The 25,952-nt window shown below is 41.1% G+C and overlaps 3 protein-coding genes across 9 annotated transcripts in view; 1 reads left to right on the plus strand and 2 right to left on the minus strand.

Annotated features, from left to right (window-relative positions):
• The window catches only part of IL5RA (interleukin 5 receptor subunit alpha), a 55,457-nt gene extending 54,165 nt beyond the window's left edge, over positions 1–1,292 (minus strand). The window contains exons 1-3 of the mRNA XM_060111503.1: positions 1,270–1,292; positions 423–754; positions 1–362 (exon numbers count right to left, since the gene is read on the minus strand). Coding sequence (XP_059967486.1) covers positions 1–362; positions 423–754; positions 1,270–1,292 — 717 coding nt within the window. The remainder of the gene's footprint in view (positions 363–422; positions 755–1,269) is intronic.
• On the plus strand, positions 156–19,030 carry TRNT1 (tRNA nucleotidyl transferase 1). 4 transcript variants are annotated; one of them, XM_060109057.1, is made up of 8 exons: positions 156–220; positions 1,310–1,484; positions 7,231–7,424; positions 10,215–10,353; positions 14,450–14,576; positions 15,836–16,029; positions 16,878–17,131; positions 17,323–19,029. In XM_060109057.1, the coding sequence occupies exons 2-8, from the start codon at positions 1,337–1,339 to the stop codon at positions 17,575–17,577; spliced, it is 1,311 nt and encodes a 436-aa protein (XP_059965040.1). In that variant the 5' UTR covers positions 156–220; positions 1,310–1,336; the 3' UTR covers positions 17,578–19,029. The 4 variants fall into 4 exon arrangements, with proteins under 4 accessions (XP_059965040.1, XP_059965042.1, XP_059965041.1 ...); XM_060109059.1 differs by having other exon boundaries at positions 207–220; positions 1,337–1,484; positions 17,323–19,030; XM_060109058.1 differs by having other exon boundaries at positions 219–237.
• Positions 17,241–25,952, minus strand: part of CRBN (cereblon) — a 27,224-nt gene continuing 18,512 nt past the window's right edge. For 2 of the 4 annotated variants that reach the window (XM_060109052.1, XM_060109055.1), the window contains exons 6-11: positions 25,651–25,713; positions 24,350–24,434; positions 23,559–23,674; positions 22,971–23,035; positions 21,978–22,109; positions 19,033–20,493 (exon numbers count right to left, since the gene is read on the minus strand). In XM_060109052.1, the coding sequence (XP_059965035.1) occupies positions 20,313–20,493; positions 21,978–22,109; positions 22,971–23,035; positions 23,559–23,674; positions 24,350–24,434; positions 25,651–25,713 (642 nt within the window). In that variant the 3' untranslated portion in view covers positions 19,033–20,312. Of the gene's footprint in view, positions 17,487–19,032; positions 20,494–21,977; positions 22,110–22,970; positions 23,036–23,558; positions 23,675–24,349; positions 24,435–25,650; positions 25,714–25,952 lie in introns of those variants that run through there. The other 2 variants (XM_060109054.1, XM_060109053.1) reach the window with 2 other exon arrangements.

Consider the following 25,952-nt stretch of genomic DNA (forward strand, 5'->3'; position numbering starts at 1 on the left):
CCCCAGGAGCAACGACTGGCCGCGCAGCCCTCGGAGTAGCTGGGGAACCGCGCTCCAGCGAGCGGATTCTGCGGGGTGGTGGGAGGGCCGGGGAGAGCCTGCGCGGGCCCCGCCCACACCCTGCTGCGACTTCCCATTTGCCGTCGACCGGCGCGCGTCAGTGACGTCCCCTCGCCTGCCGCCGGGAAGTGCGCGCGGCGATGACGGCGCAGCGGGGCCGGTGAGCGGGCGCGCGGGGTATTTGCGGGTGCGCGCCGCTGGGAGGGGGAGCAGCGGCGACGACGCGAGCTGCCTGTGGGCTCTTGCGCGGGCCGGGTCTTGGGGAAGGCGGGTGCCGGGGGCGGTGAGAGGCCTCTTCCGCACTAGGGGACGGAGCCCGACCTGGAGGTCGTGGGGCCGCGTGTGCGCCACGTCTCGCTAACCGCGGGCTGCTTCATTGGGCTTCCCCCGGGCGCTTTCCCTTCCTCGCGGCCGGGCCCCTGAGGGTGTCCGTCTTCTGTCCAGCACCTGTCGTGGGAGGGGCGGGACACGCCGTTTCAGGGCCTGGGTCCCCCGCCCTGGGTTTTTCTGAGTTGAATCGGAGGTGGAAGGAAGCGCGGTGTTTGTCCTCCCCAGTGGTCTGGATGAGGGGAGCTCGCCCCCTGGTGGGAAGCGCCGCTCTTTGAAACCTGCTTTCCAAGTGTAGGAATGGTTCTTCTCTAGTGGTTTCCGTCGGGAGTCACTTGAGCTCTGTTGTTGCCTCACGGAAGCCCACCTTATGTGGAAAGCGGGGTGGGAGGACGGAGGACGGAAGGCGGGGTTTGGGTGGGTGGGATTCAGGAGACGTGATGGGAGGGGCGGATGGTGAATGAGGAAGAAGCGGGCAGCAAGGACCGGTCATGGGGAAATACCTTATTTTACAGTGCCTAGGAAATATCCCTGGGTCGTAAGTCTCAGGTGCTTGTGGGCAAGTGTGTGACCGTGACTTGTTCTGGAGGAGACCAGGTATTCCTGCAAGTCTTTGAGTTACATTTTCTAGAACCACTGTTCTCGGCAGCCCTCACGCTTTAAACCACCTCCCGGGAGAGCACCCTAACAGTAAAATACATATGCGGGGGTAGTATCAGTAGTATGTGCTTCATGAGTGCAAAACCGGATAACGACAAGCGTAGTTCCAGCTGTAATTCTCCCTCCCACTGTCGCTTTTTTCAGTTTTTCATCTGAACAGGAGATGAATGTCTGTCTCTGTTGATAAGTAAAATCGCAGAATATCCCTTTGTTGTCCTTCACTGGGAAGTTTCATTGTTGGGCATGCTTGCTTGTCTTGTAGATGTGTGGTTGGTGACTTTCTCTCCAGATGCTGAGGTGCCTGGGTCCCTGGCGCAGGCAGTTGCTGAGCTGCAGCTGGAGTAGCCTGTGCCTTCTGAAGCACTCTCTGTTTACAATGAAGTTGCAGTCTCCAGAGTTCCAGTCACTTTTCACAGAAGGCTTGAAGAGTCTGACAGGTGAGACATTAGGATGCCTCTTCTTGCTTTGGAAGCCTGTAAAAATGGAGAGGCAGAGGGTTAACGTTTTTTAGCCAACCTTCATGGGTTTTTGTTGTTGTTAAGCTAATGAAAGCAGGGTTTACCATGCATGGGTAATCCAAAACTATAGCCAAATCATGAGAAGAGGCAAATAATGATTGCAGTTAAATTAAAGCATGGCTTTGGGGCTTCCCTGGTGGCGCGTGGCGCAGTGGTTGAGAGTCCGCCTGCCGATGCAGGGGACACGGGTTCGTGCCCCGGTCCGGGAAGATCCCACATGCCGCTGAGCTGCTGGGCCCGTGAGCCATGGCCGCTGAGCCTGCGCGTCCGGAGCCTGTGCTCCGCAACGGGAGAGGCCACAACAGTGAGAGGCCCGCGTACCGGGGCGGGGGGGGGGGAACATGGCTTTTTTGTGTGTCACCCCAGGTACTTTATATGCATCACAGAATTGGGCCTACTAACTTAAGGAGTAGGTACTTTTCCTCTTGTTTTATGGTTGAAGAAACAGGCTTAGGAATGTGAAATGCTTTTCCAACGTTTTTATAGCTAATAAGTGGAGAGCTGGGTTTTGAACTTGTGCAGTCTTGATTTGAGAACCCAGCTTGTAACCACTAAGCTATATTTCCGCCCCAGGTATAAGTGCTTTTTGAAACAACTGAAGGTAGAAGGAAGTGGGGGTTAACTTACCTGGAAGGAACACGGGAAACCACTGGAGCTAAGTGCCAGATTACAGCAGCTTCATCTTGCTTGCCGCAGTTCCATCATTTCTTATGTTGGTTCTCAGTATCAGCTACTGCTGTTGCAGTGCACACGGCTGCATTTCAAAGCCTATGGTATCTTAGTCACGCCTTCAGAAATATATTAATGTGTATGCATGTAGAAACATGACCTTAACTGTTGGTTTGCCACTCTGGCTGTCCATTAGATTCACCTGGGGAGCTCTTTTTTTATTTTTTTATTTTTTTAAACGGTACGCAGGCCTCTCACTGCTGTGGCCTCTCCCATTGCGGAGCACAGGCTCCGGACGCGCAGGCTCAGCGGCCATGGCTCACGGGCCCAGCCGCTCCGAGACATGTGGGATCTTCCTGGACCGGGGCACGAACCCGCATCCCCTGCATCGGCAGGCGGACTCTCAACCACTGCGCCACCAGGGAAGCCCCGTGGGGAGCTTTTTATAACATACAGGTGCTGGTGTCCCACTCCTGCCCCACTGAACTGGAATCGGAATCTCTAGGAAGCATGGGCATTCATAAATTTTGATAAAAACTCTCCTCTCTTAATTCTCATGACCAGAAGGTGGAGGAACCATTGCTTTAAAATGACTTCCCTTGCATTAGCTTATTGACAGAGCTACTTTCTTATTCTTGAAATAAGGTGATTTTTTTAGGTGAATGTCAGAGGTAAATGGTCCAGAACTTGTTGATTTTTATAGGTTCTTCTCATAGTCTTGAAGTGGAGGGCCTAAAGCAGATGCTTTGCTGTGATTTTTAATTAGAGTGAAAAATGCTAGAAACTCACTGTCCCATAGAAGTGAGTCACATATGGTACATAAACTTTTCTGGTAACTGCATTAAAAAAATAGAGAAGTGGGTGAAATGAATTTTAATAACTATTTTTAGTACATCAACTTATTTAATTCAGTATATTTAAGATACCATCATTTTAATGTCAAATTTGTGTAAAAATTATGAGTGAGATAATTCCTTCTCTTGCTTGTAAATCTTTGAAATCTGGTCCTTAGCACGTACAGACCGTCTTAATTCAGACTCGCCGCATTTCATAGTGCTCAAGAACCACGTGTGGCTACTGTTTGTATGGCTCATGTCTAGAAGCTTCAACTTTGAGTTGAATTCTAGCTTATTCTTTCCTTACATGCCTTTCCCAGCTCCCACTCTTCCCGTCTTCCATTGTAAGGGCCAAATGATTGGATGTAGGGAATTAACTCTTGGGGGCCTATCTCAGATCCTTCTGCATTTTTCTTTTGGAAACAAGGCTGTGGATATTGATTACTGTAGGTCCTTGAACATTTTTTATTTTAACAGTTGCATTTGGCTTACTAACCCTGACTTCAAGAGCTGAGTTTTCTCCACCTTGAGAGGTGAAGTCCTAAGGAAGTTAGAGACGGAATAGTATGGTAAGAGAGTGGTAGTATTTGCCCAGTGGTCTGGTCCTCGAAAGACTGGCAAATGGGAGCATGGGCATCTTCTAAGATTGCGTTTTTCTAGGTTATAGTGGAACCGGCAAGAATGGAGTCCTTTAGTGCAGTGCCCAGTGGTTAGAAAATCAACTGATTAGTTTTATTTGATCTTTGCTACTTTCTAAAGACTTGAGTATCCTGGTAAAATACAATGTTCTGTATGAAAACAATGCACAAAAACACACAAAGGAAAAAAATGATGGCTGTTGTACCGTGATGCTGTGCAGTTTCATACTGTACCAGTTCTTAAATCGTGATAGCTGTTTTGCCAAATGTAAAATTAGTTCCCAGTGAGCAAGAATTTGGGAGGTTAGGACAGTGTATTATGCTCATACAGCGTTTTATAATGCCAGTTTATGTCATGTAATTTATGTTTCCTTTTGCTTAAGGACAGCCATATAATACCAGTGGCATATAAAATTATTTCTTCATTGTATACATGAGACTGAAGTTCCAAACCTAGTGCTTTTTGTGTAAGTTACACGGTTAGTGGACAAGCCAGGGTTGCTGGGAGATAGTGCTCCATGGTTAGCTATCCGCTGCTGCTTAGGTATGTGATGTCACCAAGTCATATTAACATTTGGGACAATTGGAATAGCTGATCACTCTTGAAGTTTGGGATTTCCTAGAAACGCTAAGGAACAGATAGTTTGTTTTCCGGTAGTAACGGTCGTGCTGTGTAGTGGTCTTTTTACTAACACTTCCTGCCCGCTCTCCATCCCTACGACCTCCAACACTCAAAACTCAAAATTGTAAAGTGAAGCAGTTTATGAAAATTTGACTGAAAATTAAAATAAAATTTAGAAGATAGAAGACAATTGTAAGTTTTCTGACAAATTAATGTCATGGTCTTTTGGTTGCTCTTCAGACTGATTAATAATAGCTTGCTATCAGATGTGGCAGCTGACACAAATGAAGACCATTTGGAGTGATGAGATCCTGCGTTTCATGAGTCTTAAGCTTGAATTTACAATTAAGTTTAGTTGTATGAGGTGTTTTGTTCACTTGAGTATGTATGTAGTTTACAAAGTTTGTTGGAATGTGGAATGTGTCCTTGTTTCTGTAAGATTGAAGATGTCAGTAACGGGGAAAAGGAGCCTCGTTAAGCTGGATGATTCTTACTGTTTGGGGTCAGTATAAAATCATGCCTTTCTTGCAGTTTTTATGACTGCTGTTTCACACAGGCACGTACATATGCCTTTATGTGCCATTCTCATTTATAAAAATGTTAGGATTGTGAGGATTTTTGGACATAGTTATCCATTTCCATAGGGCTAATCAAAATGATGAATAGATTACTTCGAGTTCTGGAACATTTTTTTCTGTAATGTAGTTAATACACTGGGTGACTTTGAACTTACAATTTTATTTTAGTAGACGCAGCTTGAGAATCTCAAAACAGTGGTTATCTTTGTGTTCAGCCTTGACTTTCATCCTCTTAAAGTAGGTTCAAATGAAAGTAAAACTTGCCCATTTTTTGCATTCCAACAGTTTCTTATGTACTCTCAAGTTAAAGGAAGAAAAGCTTTTTAAAAAGTACACTTTTCAGTGAAGCGATCCCTCTTTGTTTTCTTTTTCTTAAGCTTGTGTACCACAGTTCAGTTCCATCGTGAGCCAGTTTGGTATAAAGTTGAGTGAGCTAGGTTTTCTACTCTGAGAAGTGGGGAGACAAAGACATAAACAGGTAATTTTAATGTAATTAAAGATAGGCTGCTCTCCTAGCTTAGGTGGAATTCACTTTACTCCACCACGAGGAGAGGCTTCCTAAACTGAATCACAGGAGTTGAGTAAGGGTGAGCTGGGTCAGTGTGTGTTCCCCACTGTGTGACCGGTGAGTGGGTCATAAAGTCAACTTAGTGGTCATGACCAGCATTAAAAAATAGAGGAAAAGAGATAAAGAATAGATTAGATTGCATGGTGTGTATAGTAAGGGTAAGTACTACTTCATGAAACTCTTCTTTACCTTACCTCTCTAAGTCTCAGGAAAACTTTGGACTAACAGATGATTTTTATATTTTAATTTAAGGGGCCATGGACCTCATTTTAAGGACTCATTGGGACTTGAATGGAAATGTGGAGTTAAAGGAGTTTGCACACTTCCTCTGGGAGGGGGCTCTCGGAAGTGGTAACCCTGTGGGAGAGCCTTTAGTTAAGGCAAGAAGGTAGAGGGAGGGAACCATTGTTATTTTTAGCAGATCATTTGAGGGAGTCTGCAGAGGTCTGCAGCTGGAAGGCCTGGGAAGAACAGGTAGAGGAGGAGGATGACAAAGAGCACAGAGACTGGCGTGGGGACGGAGGATGACGTTTTGAGCTGTGATTAGTGTTGCTAGAGCTCTGACGCCTTTAGCCGAACGCTCAGGTCAGCGCCCTCCTGCCAGAGACCAGCAGGAACACCCCTCGCCGAGACGGGGAGCCCTGACCATGGGGAACCTTGGGGCACCTTGGGGCCTCTGAGTAACAGGGGTGTACAAAGGACGTCTTGTAGGATGTGAGCTTGAATCATGTGTTTTGGGGGCAAGTTGAAGAAGCGGGGCTTTGCTGTGCATCAGGTGGTGTCAGGAAGCAGGGGTTAACCTGTGATTGTCTTAATGACTCTTACCTGGAAGGTGGGAAGGCTACACAGTGTGAGGCTAACGCTGACTGGGAACTAAGGGTATCACACGTATGAACTGTTACAGGGTGCTGTCTGGGCAGTGCTTGTGTCTCATCTGTTCAGAAATGATGACGAGTTGTCTTGATCCTGGTCACAGGGTGGCCTTGTCTGCTGTGGATGTTCTCTGCCACCGTTATGTTCACAGGAGGACACCTGGGCCTCACTGTGCGCGTCCGGCTCATAGCAACACCAAGGCTTGGGTGGTGGTGTCAGGCCGGGTCCTGGATGTCATGCTCACTGGGTCCCTGTGGTGTCCCTTAGTCACATGGGTGGTTGTGGTGGACTCAGCCTTGTCCTCTGCCTGCTTTGGGTGTCCTGGACTCAGGTCCTCACGGTGACCCCAGTGTCATATGGCTTCTCCATAGAAGAGCTCTGAGCTGGTTTCAGACATCAGATGTCGATTATTTCTTGAAGCGTTCTTAGCTATAACGTTTATCATGTGTGGTGTGTTAGACTAATGTTTGATAGCTTCCTGCATGAATATGTCACCTCAGCACAATATACAGAGAGAAATATGTGCAAGAACACTTCACATTTCTAAAGTATGCACATAAACCCGGAGAGAGAGAGCGGAATTCTTGACTTTACTTTTTAGTAGTAATTCAAATTTACATCGATGACCTTGAAGCACTGTGGAATTCTAAATGATCTTCCGAATTAACCTAAAAGAAATTCTGCACGATCCCTGCTTCTCATGTTTGTTAGAGGCTTTCCGCTGTAGGCAGGTCACTTCATTGCTGTGGGCCTTGTTCTCCCAATTTTTATGTAAAAAGGCTGATTTCAGTAATCTCTGCTGTCCCAAGTAGGTGGGAAAATTTGTACTTCTGCGCTTAAAAGAAACACACTGAAACAGAAGACGTTCTTTTTCACCTCAGAACTATTTGTCAAAGAAAATCATGAATTACGAATAGCAGGAGGAGCAGTGAGGGACTTACTCAGCGGAGAAAAGCCGCAGGATGTGGATTTTGCTACCACTGCTACCCCTGCTCAAATGAAGGAGCTGTTTCAGTCGGTCGGCATCCGTATGATCAACAACAAAGGAGAAAAGCACGGGACGATCACTGCCAGGGTGAGTGAAAAGTTTGACAGGAACCACATTGCCTTTTTTGGTAAGGTCAAGAGTGGTTATAGATCATTTCTAGTTTTTAAAAAGCAAATAACAAAAAGCCTAGTTAAAAAAAAAAGTCAGTCCCCTCTACCCTCTATTAAGTACTGCATCCTCCTTTGCTGAAGGCCCTTTTATTTTTATAGTAGTTACTTTTTCCCTCCACGTTTCTAAAAAAGACCTTTCTACGCTCCAGTGTTTCGTTTTCGTTTTTAATTTCCGGTCTTAAGATGTTGCTTGTTGACTTGCTGCAGGGAAGACGATTGAGCCTTCTTATCACACCCTCCTCAACAGCAAGCACATACGATGCTCCTTCCCTCATTTTCTCAGTACACATATGCCATAATTTTTGGTTAAATCAGTTCATAAGTGTTGTTTATGGCTAGATCGTGCAGTGTGTTTCGACTACATTCCTCGTGTTCTGTGCTTTGGGTTTTCCCTGGAGTTAACGGCGTAGTTCTGTGACACAGCTCTCGTGTGCTGCTCATTCATTCATCCTGTGCTCTGCAGTTCCTCGTGGTGGCTTTCACTGTCAGGTTTCAGTTCCTTTTTCTGGAGCCAGCTCACCGGCTGCAGTCTGTCTTCTCCCATCTGTGCGTCCTAGGCCGGCTCCCCACTCCCGTCCTGGGATTTCCCCGCACCAGATCTTGGGAGCTTCCTTGGCCTCTTACTTACCAGACCTCCTGGTTCCTGATCCCGTGGTAGTCTTTCCTGGATTATGCCCTCATTTTGGTAACCTGAGAGAGCTTTACATGTGTGAAATGTTTTTTTATTTTACCTTCACACTGATCTGATAGTTAGCTTGGCTGTGGAATTCAAGGCTGGGAATTATTTTCAGGCAGAAATGTAAAGACTTTGTTTTTCTACCTTCCAGTGCTGCCACTGAGAAGTCTGAGCTCATTCGGATCTCTCCTTTGTTTGAGACCTGATTATTATTATTTTTTTCCCCTCTTGGAAGCCTTTCTGATCTCTTTATCTCTGGTGTTTTTAATTTCAAGATGACGTGCCTTGGCTCGGATTTATTTTTTCATTCATTGTGTAGGGCACTTAGGGCCCCCTTGTGTTCCCCTCATGATGTCATCCCCTTTGTTAAATGTCTTTCCCTTTGGAAAATCCCGTGATGCTGGACTTTGGACCACGGGGACTCATCTCCTAGTTTTATCTTTTGTCTCTTATTTTATATTCTCATTTGTTTTTATTTTACTTTGAGATTGCCTTAACTTGATCATCCAGTTTTCCTATTGTATTGGCAACTTTTGCTGTCTTCTAAATTTTCAAGAGGTCTTTCTTACAGTATTTTTGAAAGCTTCCTGTTCTTGTTTCAGATGCAGTATCTTCTCTTATTTCCCTTAGGGCATCAATTTTAGGTACTTCGACAATGTCTTTATTTCCTCTGAGCTTGTTCCGTCTTTGCTGTTGGCTTTCCTTCAGTGTGGGTATTTTTCGGTCTCTCTTTATGTTTGGGTGATCTACTGTGTGCAGAATGACCTGAACACTCTCCTGTAGTTCTGTGTGGGAAGCGTCAGCCAGTTAGTTATGGGACCACCACTGTCAATATCAGGAGGACTTTTCATTAGGAGACGTCAGAGGAATCCTCCAGTGTTACCCAGGTTAGAATAAGCCTGCTTGTTAGCATTTTGAAAACCAAGTGGGGAAAGTGATAGGGGTCATGTTGTTTTTTTCTTCATGTTATTTTCATTTTGGTGCATCACTCCCATGGTCATGTGTCTGGTGCCCCAAGTTCTGATTATTTTGGGGTCAGCCTTTCTGGTTAATCTCTGTTTCTCTGCTTGGGTGAGGGAGTCACTCTGGAGGTCTAATTTTTTCTTACACGGATTTTCAACAGGCTTCATATTTCATACCCTTTTCTTTGGGATAACTTGTGCCTCAAATTCCTGATTCTGGAATTCTGTAGTGAGCACTAGTTTGTCTGTAGAGAAGAATATGCATGAGGTTGAGAGGAATTCTAGAACAGACTTTTACTGATCATTAATGACTTTCAGTCCTAATGAAGAGATTCCAGACCCCTGCTTGGCATGTAGCGCCCTCTGCTGTCTTCCCCTCCGTGCTGATGTGCTCTTGGTCCAGTGTGCTTTCCTTACAGGTATCCCTCTTCCTCGCCACTGTGCCTTTGGTCATCTTTTCTCTTCATCTGAATGTTCTTCTTCCCACATCTGCATGTACATATCCTATTTATTTTTCAAGGCTAAGACCACATGTCCCTCTAACATGAGGCTACCCAACTTTTCCCAGCTGGAGGTAATCGCTCTTCCCGAGATATATGTGGCACTGTATTTTAACGTCATTGATGATTACCAGTAAAGGAGCTGCAGGATGTGGTACCTGTATTCCTTCCTCTGTCAGTCCTTTGCTCAGTGGTATATATTCTGTAAATTGATATTCAGCTCTTTGCAAACTGAAGCTGTTAAAAAATATTTCAAAGAGTAGCCTGGTTTGAAATTGAAGAACCAGAATATACTATTTTTAAGGGCTCTTCCCTTCTGCCACATGATTTGTCAGACATGCCATTTTTATATGTCAGACTCATCTTTTTTAATTAAGATGGGTTTATTATTTCTTAAAAATATTCTTTGGATCTATCTTTGAATACTATGGGTGTCTTCCTGTCTCAAGGTATATGTGCACTAGTTGACTGTAAAAAGAAAGAAGATACCTGTCAGGACTGACATGTTAATTTCGATTTACCCAGTGATACTAAAAACGAATTTAAAAAAAACATATATTTACTTCCAGCTTCATGAAGAAAATTTTGAAATTACTACACTACGGATTGACGTTGCCACTGACGGAAGACACGCTGAGGTCGAATTCACAACTGACTGGCAGAAAGATGCTGAACGCAGAGATCTCACTATAAATTCTATGTTTTTAGGTAATATATGTAGATAATGTTTTAATTCAGTCCGAATGCCTTCTTTTTGAGTGAAACCTGCATCCTGGAAATGTTCCCCAGCTTGAGGGGTTACAGTAGTTTCTTCCAAGAGCCAGCCTGCTGGTTAGACGACCCTGGAGCCGAGATCCCTGGGTTCCTCGGACTCCCTCATTCTCTCGCTGTAAAACGAGGAAGGTGGTATTAGCTTCCTTTGCAGGGTTGTTGTGAGGATTAAAGGAGTTGGTCATGGCGATTCCCTGGCGCAGTGCCTGGCACCTTATTAATCGCATCTAAAAATGTTAGGTTTTGGGTCAGAAACGTGCACACAGACACACACACGCTGTGCCCCTTTTCCTCTGTCTCTCCTGTGCGCACATTTCACCCCTTCCTCTCTGCTGGTGCCGGTAGTGCACTCGGTCAGTGGCTTCACCTCTTCCGTCGCCCGTTGCTCCATGTGCCGAGCCCCACTTCACAGTCTTCTGTTGCACTGCGTCTCAGCAATTGTCTGTACTCCGTCAGAGGTGGCGTGTGAGAGGGAACCTGTGTATCATCTCAGCTTAACTTGTTCATGAAAGGAGTGAGAATCATAATGGGAGTAGATGTGAATTAGGTTAGTGTTTTGGTGCGCAATTGAAGCATTATTTTTTTGTCCTTTAAATTTTAGACAAGCTCTTTAGGTTTAAATCTCTGGATTAGAAAAGAGAGATGGAGCATCCACTCTTCGTAACCTACTTTGGGGCACAGTAACTGTGAAAGGATGAAGCAGTGGGTTCCACTTCGTGGGATGGGGAAGGGGGCTGTAGGCCCAGATGGGATCTCTTGCTGATTACATTAATGCCAAATAACATTTCTAGAGCACCTACTCGGTTCGAGGCACATCAGTGCTCACTTGATAGACTTTAGCTCATTTAATTCTCAGAAAAGTTCCATAAAGTGGGTATGAAACTCATTCGACAGATGAGGAAACAGACTCAGAGATGTTAAGTACTTGAGCTCAAGTCATGGAGAGCCTTGACTGGTTTCCAAAGCCTGGGTGATTTATGGCCAAAGGCAGCCCAGCTGGAGGCATGTTTTCTCTCCATTAGAGGGTGGAACTCCAGGTGTTACTTTCTTCTTACATCATTTTTATTTAAACTGCTCGAACTAGTGCAATGTATGAAAAATCTTACAACTAGCTTCTCATATGCAGACATAACTAAGAGAAACTAATAGCCTTTTTCAAGATGCTATTTTATAAAAATAAAAGCTGTTCTTATTGGTACTACTGTTTTCTAACATTTGCTGAACCCTCATAATGTGCCAGCCACTGTTCTAAGCCCATCACATAAATTTAATCTTCCCACCAGCCCTATGAGTAGTTCCTGGTATTTAACTTATGATAATTTGCTCAAAGTCCTGCAGCTGGTAAATTGGAGAATTAGGATTCCAACTTAAGCAGCCTGGCTCCAGAGGTCACATCCTTAACCACCACATTATGCTCAGCAACACAGCTTTATTTCTCATTTTTATTCATCATTTTTTTAAAGGGTATTCAGAGCAAAACAAAGTACACACTGATATATACTCAGTAATCCTTACCTTTAGCCCATTTTCCCATCCAGACTTTTTTCAAGCCTTATCAGATAAAGCATTCCTGGTTCTGGGGGTGAGGGTTACTTTGCTTTTCAAAACCCTTATTTTCTGTTTTGTCACACTATGTTTTTTTCCTCCAAATTTGATCTTCCCTTTACTGAAAAAGATCTTATTATTTCCACATTCCCCAGGGAGTTAAGAGTCTCTTCATTAAGTAACATGAAGAGACAGATATAGACCACATTTATGTTCTACTGTAATCAGTACCTTTGTCTCTTTACATAGTTTTTTATTCTCATTTCCTGCTATATTTTTCTGAATCTGGAGCCTTATAAATTGGCTCTAAGTGTCAAAATGCCACATCAAAAGAGTTTGGCAAGTATTAAGCCTGAGTTTACCAGTGTCGTTGCATTTGGGATAATCGAAGAGCATTTCAGGTTCAAGAGAATGAAAATGACAAGCGGTTATTTTTTGTATTAGTGGCAGTGCTTCCTTTCTGTGATGCCACGAGGTGAAGTCTCTCTTAGGCTCACAGAGCTCCCCGTTTGGGTGGTTGAATGGTACCTGTGTCTTTGCTCGAAGTGTTTCTCTTTTTCCTTCTTAGTTCTCAGGGTGACCATCTGTCTCCGTTTGCCTGGGACTGAACTAATTCCCTGAGACCTGCGATTTTCAGTTTTAAAATCAGCAGAGTCCTGGGATGACTGGGATGAATTGATCACTTTATTCATACCTGAGGTTTTATGCACTTTATATTAAAATTGTTAGTTTTTTTTCGTTTTGTTCAACATGTGAGAGAGCATATTGTGGTAGAAATTGGTTTACAACATTTTGAATGGATATTAGGTTCACATGGTTCAAAATTCGCAAAGTTTAAAAGGCTGCATGGTGAAGTGTCACCATCAGATTTACTGTCCCCTTGCTGACAGTGTAATAAGACTTGGATCCTTGCCAAGCTGATACAAAGCTGAAAAATGGTATCATAAACTTGCATTTCTTATGACTAAGGTTGAAAATTTTCATTTTTTTTTTTTTTTTTTTTTTTGCGGTATGCGGGCCTCTCACTGTTGTGGCCTCTCCCGTTGCGGAGCACAGGTTCCGGACGCGCAGGCCCAGCGGCCATGGCTCACGGGCCCAGCCGCTCCGCGGCATATGGGATCCTCCCAGACCGGGGCACGAACCCGTATCCCCTGCATCGGCAGGCGGACTCCCAACCACTGCGCCACCAGGGAGGCCCTGAAAATTTTCATTTTTAAAGAGGCTTTTTGTATTTCCTGTATATATTTTTAGCTCATTTTTCCATTTATGTGGTCTTTTTCTATTTAAGAGCTTTTTGTAGATTATCAAAATTAGCCATTTGTCTCTATGATACAGACTGAAATGTGTTTTTCCCAGTATGTCATCTGTCTGATGCTTTGCATTGTGATGTTTTTTGCTATGCAGGCATATCTGATGTTTTATGTAGTTGGATTTATTAATTTCTTTGAAGGCTGTGGTGTTGTGTTTTGTTGTTTCTTCTTGGTAATTATATTGTACCAAAAGGGGTGACGAAAGGCCGTCCCTATTTCAGGATTATAAAATTTTTTCCTATGGTTTATTATTTATTACTTTTAGTACTTAATTTCTCCAGGGAGTTTTTACTACTATGTATTTTTTTCCGGATTATTTTGGCAGTTCTTGGGTATTTTCCATTATTCACTTGAAAATCAGCTTGTTTGATGTTGTCTCCGCCCACTTCATACTGGAATAGGTCTTGTTTAGTTTACTGAGAGTATTTTAATTGCTGGTGTAAATGCAGCCTTTTATTCCATTATATCTTCCATTTGATACTGGATATAGATGAATGCTATTCAGGTCTGTATTTCAACCTTGTAAGTCTTCACTTTGCTTAGTTTTTACTGTTTGTGATAGTTTTTAGCTAATTTTCTTAAGTTTTCCAGTTTTTTTCTCAGTTCCTTTTAATTTTTTGAATTGAGGTAGTAATTGAGATACAACCTTAGTTTAAGTATACAATATGATTTGCTACTTGTATATATTAAGAAATGATCACCACAAAAAGTCTAGTTAACACCTGACACTATACATAGTTACAGAATTTTATTCCCCTTGTGATGAGAACTTTTAAGGTCTGCTATCTTATATAGAATACAGTATTGTTAACTGGAGTCACCATGCTGTGCATTACCTCCTCAGGACTTATTTACTTTAGAGCTAGGAGTTTGTACCTCTTGACTCTCTTCACCCACTGCACCGGCCCCTGGCCTCAGCCTCTGGCAACCGCCAGTCTGTTCTCTCTCTGAGCTTGTTTTTTTAAGATTCTATATAAAAATGAGGTCATACGGCGTTTGTCTTTCTCTGTCTGGTTTATTTCACTTAGCATAATGCCCTCGAGATCCATCCATGTTGTCACAAATGGCAAGATTTCATTCTTTTTTATGGCTGAGTAATATTCCATTGTGTATGTGCCATTGTTTTCCAGGTCTTATTTGTCAATAGTGATTTTTCTTCCCTCTTTTCTAATGAATAGGTTTCGATGGTACTTTATTTGACTATTTTAATGGTTATGAAGATTTAAAAAATAAGAAAGTTAGATTTGTTGGACAAGCTAAACAGAGGATACAAGAAGATTATCTTCGAATTTTAAGATATTTCAGGTAAGGATTTTTATAAGTTACATTAATGATACAGTTTTGAATATTATCACCAGAGCACAATTCTGATCATGTGAAATGCACAGCAGGTTACTGTACACAATGGTGACATCCCAAATGTCTGTCTCCAAGAGACAGGATACTGTGACTCATGAGATGATACCTAGATACTTCATCTTTTCATTGTCCAAAACAGTTATTTGCTCCTTTCTGTGATGATCTTTTAAATAATTCAGCTTTAAAAAGGTCTTTTTTCTTTTTGATTGAATATTTTCTGCACCAGTCATTCATTACACAGATAAGAGGGCTTACTTATCACAAGCCAACCCTTGTGCTAGGTGCTTTGAACAGAGTAGTGAGTCAAAGTATGCCTTCACATGGCTTACCGTTTTAGGTGGTCATGGGAAATCTGTCCGAAGAATTGGGAAGGTATGAAATGCATTTGGATGGTTTTGTGGGTAGCAATGCTTTTTCAACTCTGAACTGTAACGTTTAAGAAAACTATTGTAACTGGCTAATTTATGTCTACTAATACTAATTTTTCACTGGTTGGGATCACTCTCAGAATATTCTTTGACAGTCTACATATTTTGTCAATAAATGCTATCCCTTTAGACTTCAGTGTTTGCAAACCGTCTCTACAAATAATAGGACACAGACTGAGGCACAGCCATAGCCATTTAGTCATTTAATTTAGATCACTAATGAACTGAATTTTGAAGATATGAGTGGTAAAAACAGGTATACTTTAATGCTTCCAGTTCTGAGAGTCCATGAAATACACTCCCTTGTCTGCAGCGAGATTTTATTTGAAGCTCTTAATTAAAAGTATTGATGTGTACAGACAGGCAACCTTCGAGGGGTTAAGACTCCTCCAGCATGGCACTTCAAGTCTTGTTTTAGTGCCTGGAGAAGACTGCTCTGGTTTATTTATGCATCCACTGTCAGTACCAATTCAGAGACCTCTTTTGATGGCCATTCTAACGTTTCAGTCAGTGATGTGAAAGTGCAGTGAGGAGGAGGTCTGGTTCTTGCTGACTTTAAGAAGGTTACTTATACTTTATTGGACCTCACGTTTCCTCATGTGAGAAGAGAGAAGGTGAACTGACCAGATGATTGTTAAGGTCCCTCCTAGACCTAACTACTTCTCTGTTGTTTCTGATTAAATAGATGTCTGCAATAGTACTGGTAAAATGAAAAGCAGATTTTTCTGCTGAAACACCAGCATAGAGGTAGTACATTCTGAGACTTTTGCTTTGTAGGTTTTATGGGAAAATTGTAGATATACCTGGTGACCACGATCCTGAGACTTTGGAAGCAATTGCAGAAAATGCAAAAGGCTTGGCTGGAATATCAGGAGAGAGGATTTGGGTGGAACTGAAAAAAATTCTTACTAGTAACCACGTAAATCATTTGATTCACCTCATCTATGATCTTGATGTGGCTCCTTACATAGGTGAGTCCAACTTAAAAAATGTTTGCCTTTTTGGCCATGAAACACATCTGGTTTAAAAATTTCGTAAGAAAAAAATATGTTTAACAATTCTAAAAGGAAAAATGGAGTATTTTAAAAGATGGTAAACTTTGAGGTCAGGACTAGGACAGTTTTTTCACAGGTAGGGGACAGCTCAGAGACAGCACATTGTGGTGGAACAAAGTGGCCTCTGGAGTCAGTCCATCGTGGGTTTCAGTGAGGCTTTGCCACTTATCAGCTTTGTGACTTGCGTTATTTCCTTGCGTGTTAGTTTCTGAATCTAACAGAGGGGTATGAAAGTGATGGCATTTGTCTAATGGAAGGGCTGAGAGCTTCTGGGAGTTTAATATATGTAAAGCATGGAGAAGACCTGCCTTATACATGGAAATAGTTCAGTAGGTGTTAAAATTAATATTCAGAAGCAACAGCGGGATTTTGTGATGTGGGAGAGGCCAGTAACAGTGTACCAGTGGTTCATCTGTAAGATGGAGCAGCACATTGGACCCCATAGTGAGCCCTGGGGTCAGGGCATATCTGCAAACGGAAACAGTGTTTGCCTAAGATATGAATTTAGGGCTTCCCTGGTGGCGCAGTGGTTGAGGGTCCGCCTGCCGATGCAGGGGACACGGGTTCGTGCCCCGGTCTGGGGAGATCCCACATGCCGTGGAGCGGCTGGGCCCGTGAGCCATGGCTGCTGAGCCTGCACATCTGGAGCCTGTGCTCTGCAGCGGTAGAGGCCCGCGTACAGCAAAAAAAAAAAAAAAAAGAATTTATTTTATTAAATTTATCCTCTCTAAAAAATGGGTGAAAAAATGCTTTTATCCCTACAGGCTTACCTGCTAATGCAAGTTTAGAAGAATTTAACAAAGTCAGTAAAAATGTTGAAGGTTTTTCCCCAAAGCCAATGACTCTCTTGACCTCACTGTTCAAAGTACAGGACGATGTCACAAAATTGGATCTGAGGTTGAAGATTTCAAAAGAAGAGAAGAATCTTGGTTTATTTATAGTTAAAAACAGGAAAGATTTAATTAAAGCAACAGATAGTTCAGAACCTTTGAAACCCTATCAAGACTTCATTATAGATGTAAGTATGTTCTAGGCTTGGTCAGACTATATCATCTTTGCTAATTGTGGAACAAATGTATTAATACTAAGACCCACAAAGTATTATGTGAATTTCTTTTATTTTAAATGAAAAATTTCACATTGAGCATTTATTTAAATTTTAGGATAAGATCATTAGCAAGTGGGGTAATGTTTGATTTTGGCCCTTAGTCTAGAGACTCCGATGCAACTGCTCGTGTGTGTGAACTCCTCAAGTACCAAGGAGAGCACGGTCTTCTGAAGGAGATGCAGCAGTGGTCCATTCCTCCATTTCCTGTAAGTGGCCATGACATCAGAAAAGTGGGCATTTCTTCCGGAAAAGAAATTGGGGCTCTCTTACAGCAGTTGAGAGAACAGTGGAAGAAAAGTGGTTACCAAATGGAAAAAGATGAACTGCTAAGTTACATAAAGAAGACCGAAAATTGATGAGAGCTGGCTACTAAAAAAGCAGAAACGTTTTGGTAAGACCATCCCCCGCTTAGTGAGAGTGAAGAGACTGGAATAAAAGCCAGCTTAGAGGATCTCTTCGGAAGGGTAAAGGTCTTATTTTGTGAAATATAATATATTTCAGGCGCTAAAGGAAAGTCTCCCTCCTCTTAATCTGATTTATATCACTGAACCTTGTAATTCTTTTGGAATAGTCCTACTGAGGAAAAAAAAAGAGTTGGCTTCACTTAATCTGTCTAGGTTTTTTTTAAATAGCAGGTTTTTTGGTTTGTTTTTGCATAGGGCAGTACTAAGATTAATCCTAACACATGGTAACTGTCTTGAAAAAGATGTTTCTTAGTATTTGCAATTGAAATACCTGGTTTAATTTTCTACGATTGTGTATGATAAGTGTCGGTTTTTATCTGAATTCCAGAATAAACTTGTGCTTGAAAATAGCTGACAAATTTGCATAAAGTATCATATATAAAATGTGAAGATCAGAGGTGTCCCAGGTGGCCGTCATTCCTACACCCAGGACTTGTCCTAGGGAGCTGTAGTTTAGTATGTAGTTTGATACTTTTCTCTGCCATAATGAACGATTTCCGTGACTTCCTGCTAAGCCGGGAAAGATTAGCTTGAGGGTTGGTTAGTCTTGAGGAATTGGACGATAAATGTGGGTATCTATATATATATGTGTGTGTATATATATATATGTGTATATATATATATGAACAGGTGCCATATATACATAGTGACAGTACTCCTGTTGCTTTAAAGTAAAATAAAGGTTATGGCCTTTTGCTCTTTAAAGATTTGAGGCCAGATGCTTGCAGGTGTATGGCACAAAGTATTATTTATTCTGACATTTTATAATTTTCCTTTCTGTGTAGCCAGTCAGAGCATCTTTGTGTGCTACTGGTAAATAGCAATTTTGGACCTTGATAAAACAATTTTGAAATGCATATTTCTGTTAAAGCCCTGCTAAGAGGAAGTGTGACAGACAAACACTCAGTGTACAAACAGGGGCTATGTTGCAAGAAAGGGAGCCTCAGAAACGACTGCACACAGGTCAGTAATTAAACGTCTTATAAAATAACCCACTGAAATATTTAAGTATATTAAGATACATATTTGGAACCAACACTGTAGAATTCATACTGTGCTATATATATAGGAAGTATGCAGCTATTTGAGGTCTGGTTTTGTCATGTATAAAGAGACTTTTTGAAGTAGGATATGCGTGTTTTTATATACCAGGAAATTTTATTTGCAAGTGTCAGTAAATAATATAGAACATTCTGAGATTACACTCTTCAGGGGGCGAAATGTTTCCTCACTACACCTGGTTTAGATATAAAGAGATGTGCCGTGCTACTGAAAAGAACTCCCTGGAATCCCCTTTAGAGGACGTTTTAGTTCAGTGTAAGACTGACTGACTATATGAACAAAAAGTAGAGTCATTAAAAAACCCAAGGTTGTTATTAGTCGTAACAAAGTAAAGGTTAGGCATATGGAATACGGAAGGAGCACATGCTAAAAAACGACAGCGTTCTCGAGTTGCTTTTCATTTACTCTCTTTACATAAATATGCAACATGATACTCAGTTGCGGATTCCAGGCTAGGCACTCAAAACCACTGCATGTTTGGAAGAAGAAAATATTGACAAATTCAAACATAAGAAATTTAACAGTCTGTTTTTGGCCACATCCATTGTACCCGATTAGCTGAACTTTTCCCAATGAATTATGTAAAGCAGTGAAGGAACATCAAAATTACGCAAATGTAAAAGTATCCAATAAACCCCTTGAATGTATAAGCAAAGAGGTAGGTGGCAAATCAGTCTGTCTAGAACTTTATCTTAAGAATTATTTCTTAGACCTAGATTATCTGCTTATGAGTAGATATTTTACATTATTTAAACAAAGAACATGTTTAATTTAGTTTTGCTCTTAGTTTACTTACAGAGTCTCTAGTTTATATTGAACAAAATAGCCTATAAAATACATTATTAGCACATCTCACTTGGAGGAAGGGGACATGTTTTAGCATCTGTGTTCCACAGTAGTCTTAGGTTCAAATGAAACTTTGGAACAGAATAACCAAACACTGAGCAAATACACAAATACTCTTCACTAACAGACAAACATGTTGGGGCTCAAACTGTGTATTACGTAACTCTTTAGTTTCTCTGAGATACTGATTTGTAAATTTTGGAAGTATTAAAGAAAATCAGAAAGAACAAAGCCCTTTTAAAATAATACACTGCTTTGCCTCTTTCAAAAAGGAACAGTACTAGTGCTTGGCACCCTAGCTTCTGGAAACTTCCGCTGTTTGGAGCACTGATACAAACGTGCCATTCTGTTCCATGGATCAGGATCAAATGAGGAACCCTCACATTATAAGAATTTATAGGAATTTCAGGTATGTTTTGCAGGAAATACTCTCACCAGTTTGTTTCACAGATGTCTTCATGTCCTACAGAATACGAGCACCAAGCTCCTAAAGTAGGTAACTCCCGAAACCAAGTACTCTAGACTGCTTTTCATCCTCTTCAATAGTATATTTTAGTCTAAATCTTCAAATACTGTTGTTTGACTAGGAAACTGCAACCTTCCATGTAATGTCGCTTTTTACTTCGGTATGCATCAAAAGTAGTAATCTCCAAAGCAGACCTGATGTTAGAATACCGATTTTGCTAATAAGGAAGGAACCTTATCCCTACCGTATTCGTTTATAAGCAGAGTATTATTTTGTCTGGGCTTATGTCCTCTTCAGTGTCTGGGATCGTGGGCAGCAGAGCAGATCGAGTCAAACCCCAGAATTTTTGAGGTGACATGTCTTTTTTGATTGCTGTAAATTTCCATCCAATATGACTTGCACAGATCCTGCACTGGGCAATGGTCCAGGCGAACCTATAAAATTAAGGAAAGGTATCAGCTGAGGCTGTGTATCCCAGCCTATCACCGTATAAACCTGTTGGGAAGACAGATCTTAGAGCCAAATTCTAAGGATGGGAAGAAGGAATACTCTGAGTTTGGATTTATACAGTTTCCTGAAACAAACCTCACAAAAAGATTTTCTAGTTTGTATGGTTCATCATGGTAATGCGTCAGTCTTTATATATTATTGATTGTGCTCTTAAGCTGTGCTTAAAATTTTTTTCTCCAATGCCAAGAAAGAAAAAATAATAAGCTTATTAATACAGGTGTATTTATACAAATTGCTGGTTGCCAGGACCACACTCTAAATTGCATCTGCATTTTCTTTGTTTTGTATTGCACTCAAGTTAGAAAACAACAACTACCTGTAGAAATACGCACTTTTGTGTGAGTTAAAACTGGGGATGGGGGAGGTGTTTTTCTCACGTATGAAAGATTTCAGGACTACTCTTCTAAAATGAGAATGATTTGTCAGGTAATTCATCCAAAAATACAAGCCATGGCATTACAGAAAGAAAACCCAAACAAACCAAAAGCCCAAACCATGTAATGGTACTTTTTCCCCTGGATATATCCCCCATTTAGTATTTATGTTAACACATTAATTCTAGTTTTAGTCCTTTTAAGAAGGATATGAAATAAGACTGGACAATCCAAGTGATATGGTTCTAGGTCCAGAAGAGTAAGTATAAGCACTAATCTCTACTCAGCTTGCCTCTTTCAAAGTAAAAAGGCTGGGCCAGTATTTGGACAAATAATAGGGGGTCTTGAAGATAAGATGGCTCAAGGAATCGAACAGGTGGTGCTTTTGGTCCCACAGTCATACTCTGAAGGGCACTGGGCTAAAGCAAAAAAAAAAGCAAGCGTGGTTTCTGCATGTTTCGTGTCTATCACTGCTTGGGTAACATTCTCTAGTACAGAATATGATACAGATAGATACACAGTGGACCCTCAATCAACACAGGGGTTAAATCCGCCTGTAATTTACAGTTGGCCCTCATATCTGCGGTTCCTCTACATCCAACGATTCAACCAACTGCAGACCACGGAGTACTGTAGTATTTACTGTAGTATTTTACTAGTGAAACATATCTGCGTCTAAGTGGATGCAAACAGTTCAAACCCACTGTTGCTTAAGGATCAAATGTAGTTTTACTGGGTCATACAACAGTTGATTTTCAGATTGAGCTGACAGGAAAATGAGTGTGGATTGATTAAGTAAGTGTATAGTTAATCTGAGAAGTGCAGTTGGCCACCTTCTTTCTCCCTAACATTACATTCAGTGAGACTGTGCAAGAAGACCTTTTTCTAGCTGTTCATGAAATGAACATTTAAATAGAATTATTCACTTCATTGTCTACTTCTGATTATAATTCTAGCAGCTCTGCTTATTAAGACTCTGGGTTTTTCTTCCCAATTAAGGCAAAACCAAAAAAAAGTGACCACCACCACATTACCCAGGAAACCAGCTGTGCTCTGTAGAAGGCCGGCCAATCAGATTCAAGTTGCAAGCCTTATACACGGTAAGCGTCTCATGCACGTATCCGTGAGGATTCACATAAGCTGCCATCGGCCCACATAAGGATAAACTAAAACAGAGAATCAGCACAGAGGATAAGTCAAGTCAAAATGGGGTGGGGTGGGGTGGGGTGGGGGTAGTAAATAACATACTTTAAAAGTTCACCAAGAAACAAGGTTCTAAGAGCTATAGTTTTGAACCTTTTAGTTAAAACTAATAATAAGAGTGGCAGTCAGCCCAGTTTCATTTGCTATAAATATTTTCCATGATGACAAAAAGGAAAATACTGCTAGTTTTTAAAATCTTCCTCAAGATATACATTGTCAAATGTATGGACTCAACTTTCCCCTAAAGGAGCCCGAGAGGGCAAAAATCCAATGAAAAGTTTCCACTTGGTCATTCTTGGGCATCTGAGTACTCTGCAAACAGCAGTTCTTCCCTTTTTGATTCATAATGACTTTGTCAGAAAATAATTTTCAAACACTATCACACAGCATCAGTACATGTTCAAGCATGTCCTCCTTTATCTTTGACGCTATGTGGTGAAACTGATATTTGAGTGAAATATCATGGTACGTAGGTCCTTAAGCACTAAGAAGATATCCTCTAATTGACAGATTTTCAACAAGGAAGGTGGAGGGCGGGGGACAAGAGAACTGCTCAGCTGTTTTACTTCATTCACCATGCTCATTACCTATGAAAAATCATTTACATCATACCCCCACTGTTGTTCTGGGGTTCTTCCAATCAGGAAGACTGTCTTACCCAACGTAGGGTTAATTCCCCCCTATTCCATTTGCTGAGTATTTGTAATTTAATGGAGGGAAATACATGGAGAACGGAAATACAGTCTTGCCTGTAATTCTATTATAGCAGTTGGGAAAACATATTCAGACCTATACTAAAAAAAAAAATGTAATAAAGATCTCACCTGAATATTTCATTTTTGGTTGTTATTTCTGTTTCTTGACATTGTTTACAGCAAAGAGACGTACACTAAAAAAATTGAAGAGAAACTTAGTGGGGAAAATGCTCCCAAGGTGTTGATCCCTCTGATTATCATATTTTCCTTCCAAACCATTCAACAACATAGTTTTAAAGATGGGACAAGAAAAACACAATCTGAGATCTAACACATATTCACTCACAAAACTTATGACCTTCTAGGATAGAGAAATAGTGACATGTATATACATATATATATATAAAATATATATATATAAAACCATACATGGTTCATGTAGAAATCAAGTGTTCAAAGTCTGAATGAAGATCACATAAAGGTTATCTATGAGGAATGCAAAACAATTCAAGTTTCTGTCTTATGATCCCAAATGAAATATATATATAAAATAATCCTTTAAAATATTTTTAATGCAAACCATGACGGACAACAACTAGTTCTCTAATTCCATGACCACATGAATGGACCCTACACATAGTTCTGTTCTCCTAACAGTGCCCCCTCGCTCTCTAGACTGACTGAACATGGGCATCCAAACATATTCACTTTACTCACTTTATTCATAATGTCTAGTTCACAGCGAAGTCGTTGGATCGCACTACCAATTTTAAGGAGCTGAATTCTTAATACATCATCAATAGGAAGACAAGCAGCTACTCTGTAAGAAAAATCTTAAAGACATGGTGGGTTTTTCAAGCTTTAAACTTAGGAAGGCGTTAAGTATCAGGATAGCTTTTGAACACGGTAACATCCTTTTGAAATAAACTCTTCTCTACAGGGTTCCCAAAGAACACATTGCACACAATTATAAACAGTACTGCAGTATACCAGCTCTCAAGTATATATACTCTTAGGAGGTTCTACAATGTAACTTCTTTTCCCATACTTGTTTTTGTAAATGTAATCTTTTAAATTAAACATGAAATCAAACCCATGTTAGGATAAGTCACTTATTTGCTACGAGACTAGAAGAACAGCTAAACGACCTAACTGACAGATGTGTAAATAAGGTAATAAGTCCTGGTACTGCAGTCACTTTCAGTGGCACCTTGAAGACCAGGAAAAGGAGAGTATTTACACTTGGTGTTTTTGGATGCAAACCATTTATTGCAACTTGAACTTTTCATGAAAACCTTGCCTAAAACAGGAGTGCTCAGAGAATTTAAGAACTTTGCTACTATTAACTAAAAAATAATTTGTTTGTAATTGCTCAAAGCAAAAGAAGTGGGTATGCTTTTCAGAATACTAATTAAAAAATTTTTTTTGTTTCATTTTCATTAAACAGAAAACATACAAAAAAATTTCTTTCAGTAAGGCGTCACAGGAAGGAAACTGATTTTTCATACCTATTGGATTTGAAGGAAGAGAATCCTCTTTCAGATTTTCATCCCATTCGTGTAGCTGTCTCTTGATTCTCTCCATTAAGGTTTCCTTGTTTTGTTTGAAACAAAAGTAGCCATAATAAGGTTTACAGACTTTTTACACTTTACCGGCAGCTTGTCAACTCAATAAACCTAATATATTAGCAGCGATTTAAGTCATCACTACCTAGTAAAATTCCGAGTTTAAATGTGTCTGCTTTCTTAGGCAGATACGATGGAAGACCCAGCTTTGCACAGCACTAGGCTGGCTTTCCAGGCCTCTCCTCCCACGCTCTGGCTATCTCCGAGGCCTCGTCTTCCCTTTTCTAGGAAGCCTTTTCTGTCGGTCCCTGTAAGCTGCACCCACACTTGCTACCTACACACCTTCCTTGGCACTTACTACATAAGATGCTCACTGTGTTTTCACCAGTGGACGCAAAAACCACTCTTGTCTATTGTGTGTTTGTAATGGCTCAAAAGCTGCTGAAGGGCAGACGGAACTGTAGTTTCCTTTAGTGTTGCCCATGTGGGAAGTGCTAACAACCTATGGGTTTAGTTTGCCCAGGGCTCCATATCTGTGGGCGGGCCGATTCCCTAAGCGAAAGGCTAACATTTGTTGAATGTCTACGACATCCCAAAGACAATAACTACCATTATCCCCATTTTATAGATAATCAAGTTTTGCCCCACACCACAGGAAAAGTAACAGAAATCAGGCTTTGAACACAGTCTTTGTGTCTAAAAGCCAGATTCTCTGAACTATTCCAGTTAGTCTCTTGATGAATTTTTCAAGTTGCCTAATAAAAAAATCTGAAAAAAAACATTGGTGGATACATCAGTTAGTACACTAGGGATCAGGAAATTGATTGAAGTTAATACACTTGTTTAGGAAAAAACCAAACCATTGTTGAAGGATTCTTTATTTTTCCTAAATGTAACCAGCCCTTGACTCAGCGAAATTTCAAATACTTAATAAACCCTAAAATGCCTCAGTATCTTGTCCTGAAGCTGCAAGTCTATCCAGCAGTATGATTCCTGCCTGTTCCACTTAAATGTAATGAATGGCATTAGTTCCAAAAATAAAACCCTAAAATGCCTCAGTATCTTGTCCTGAAGCTGCAAGTCTATCCAGCAGTATGATTCCTGCCTGTTCCACTTAAATGTAATGAATGGCATTAGTTCCAAAAATTAAACCCCACTGGGTATGAAAGCCTATTTTGTTCTAATGACCCTTAATTATGCCATGGCTTCCCCCAGGAGCACAAAGTTCAAGGTAAGTTACTTACAGCATCATATAAGGAATACAGCCAGCGAGGCCATGAAGTCAAATTTGCACAATGAAACTTTCTCTGAAAACAGAAAAAAAAAGTCACTTAAAAAACACCACAGAATCAAGATCTTATAGTAGAAAGAAACACATTTAAAAAATGATCTTGGCCCAGGAAGACTTTAATTTCAAAAAGATGGAAAAGCTTGCAGATAGTCCCATAATAGACGATTATCTATTTATATTTGACAATGATGTTTTTGAATTCCTGCAGCAGTTCAATGTTGCAAAGACCCAATAATTAAGATGTCTGTCCTCAGA

The sequence above is a fragment of the Mesoplodon densirostris genome, chromosome 10 (assembly GCF_025265405.1).
Source record: "Mesoplodon densirostris isolate mMesDen1 chromosome 10, mMesDen1 primary haplotype, whole genome shotgun sequence".
NCBI classification, from domain to species: domain Eukaryota; kingdom Metazoa; phylum Chordata; class Mammalia; order Artiodactyla; family Ziphiidae; genus Mesoplodon; species Mesoplodon densirostris.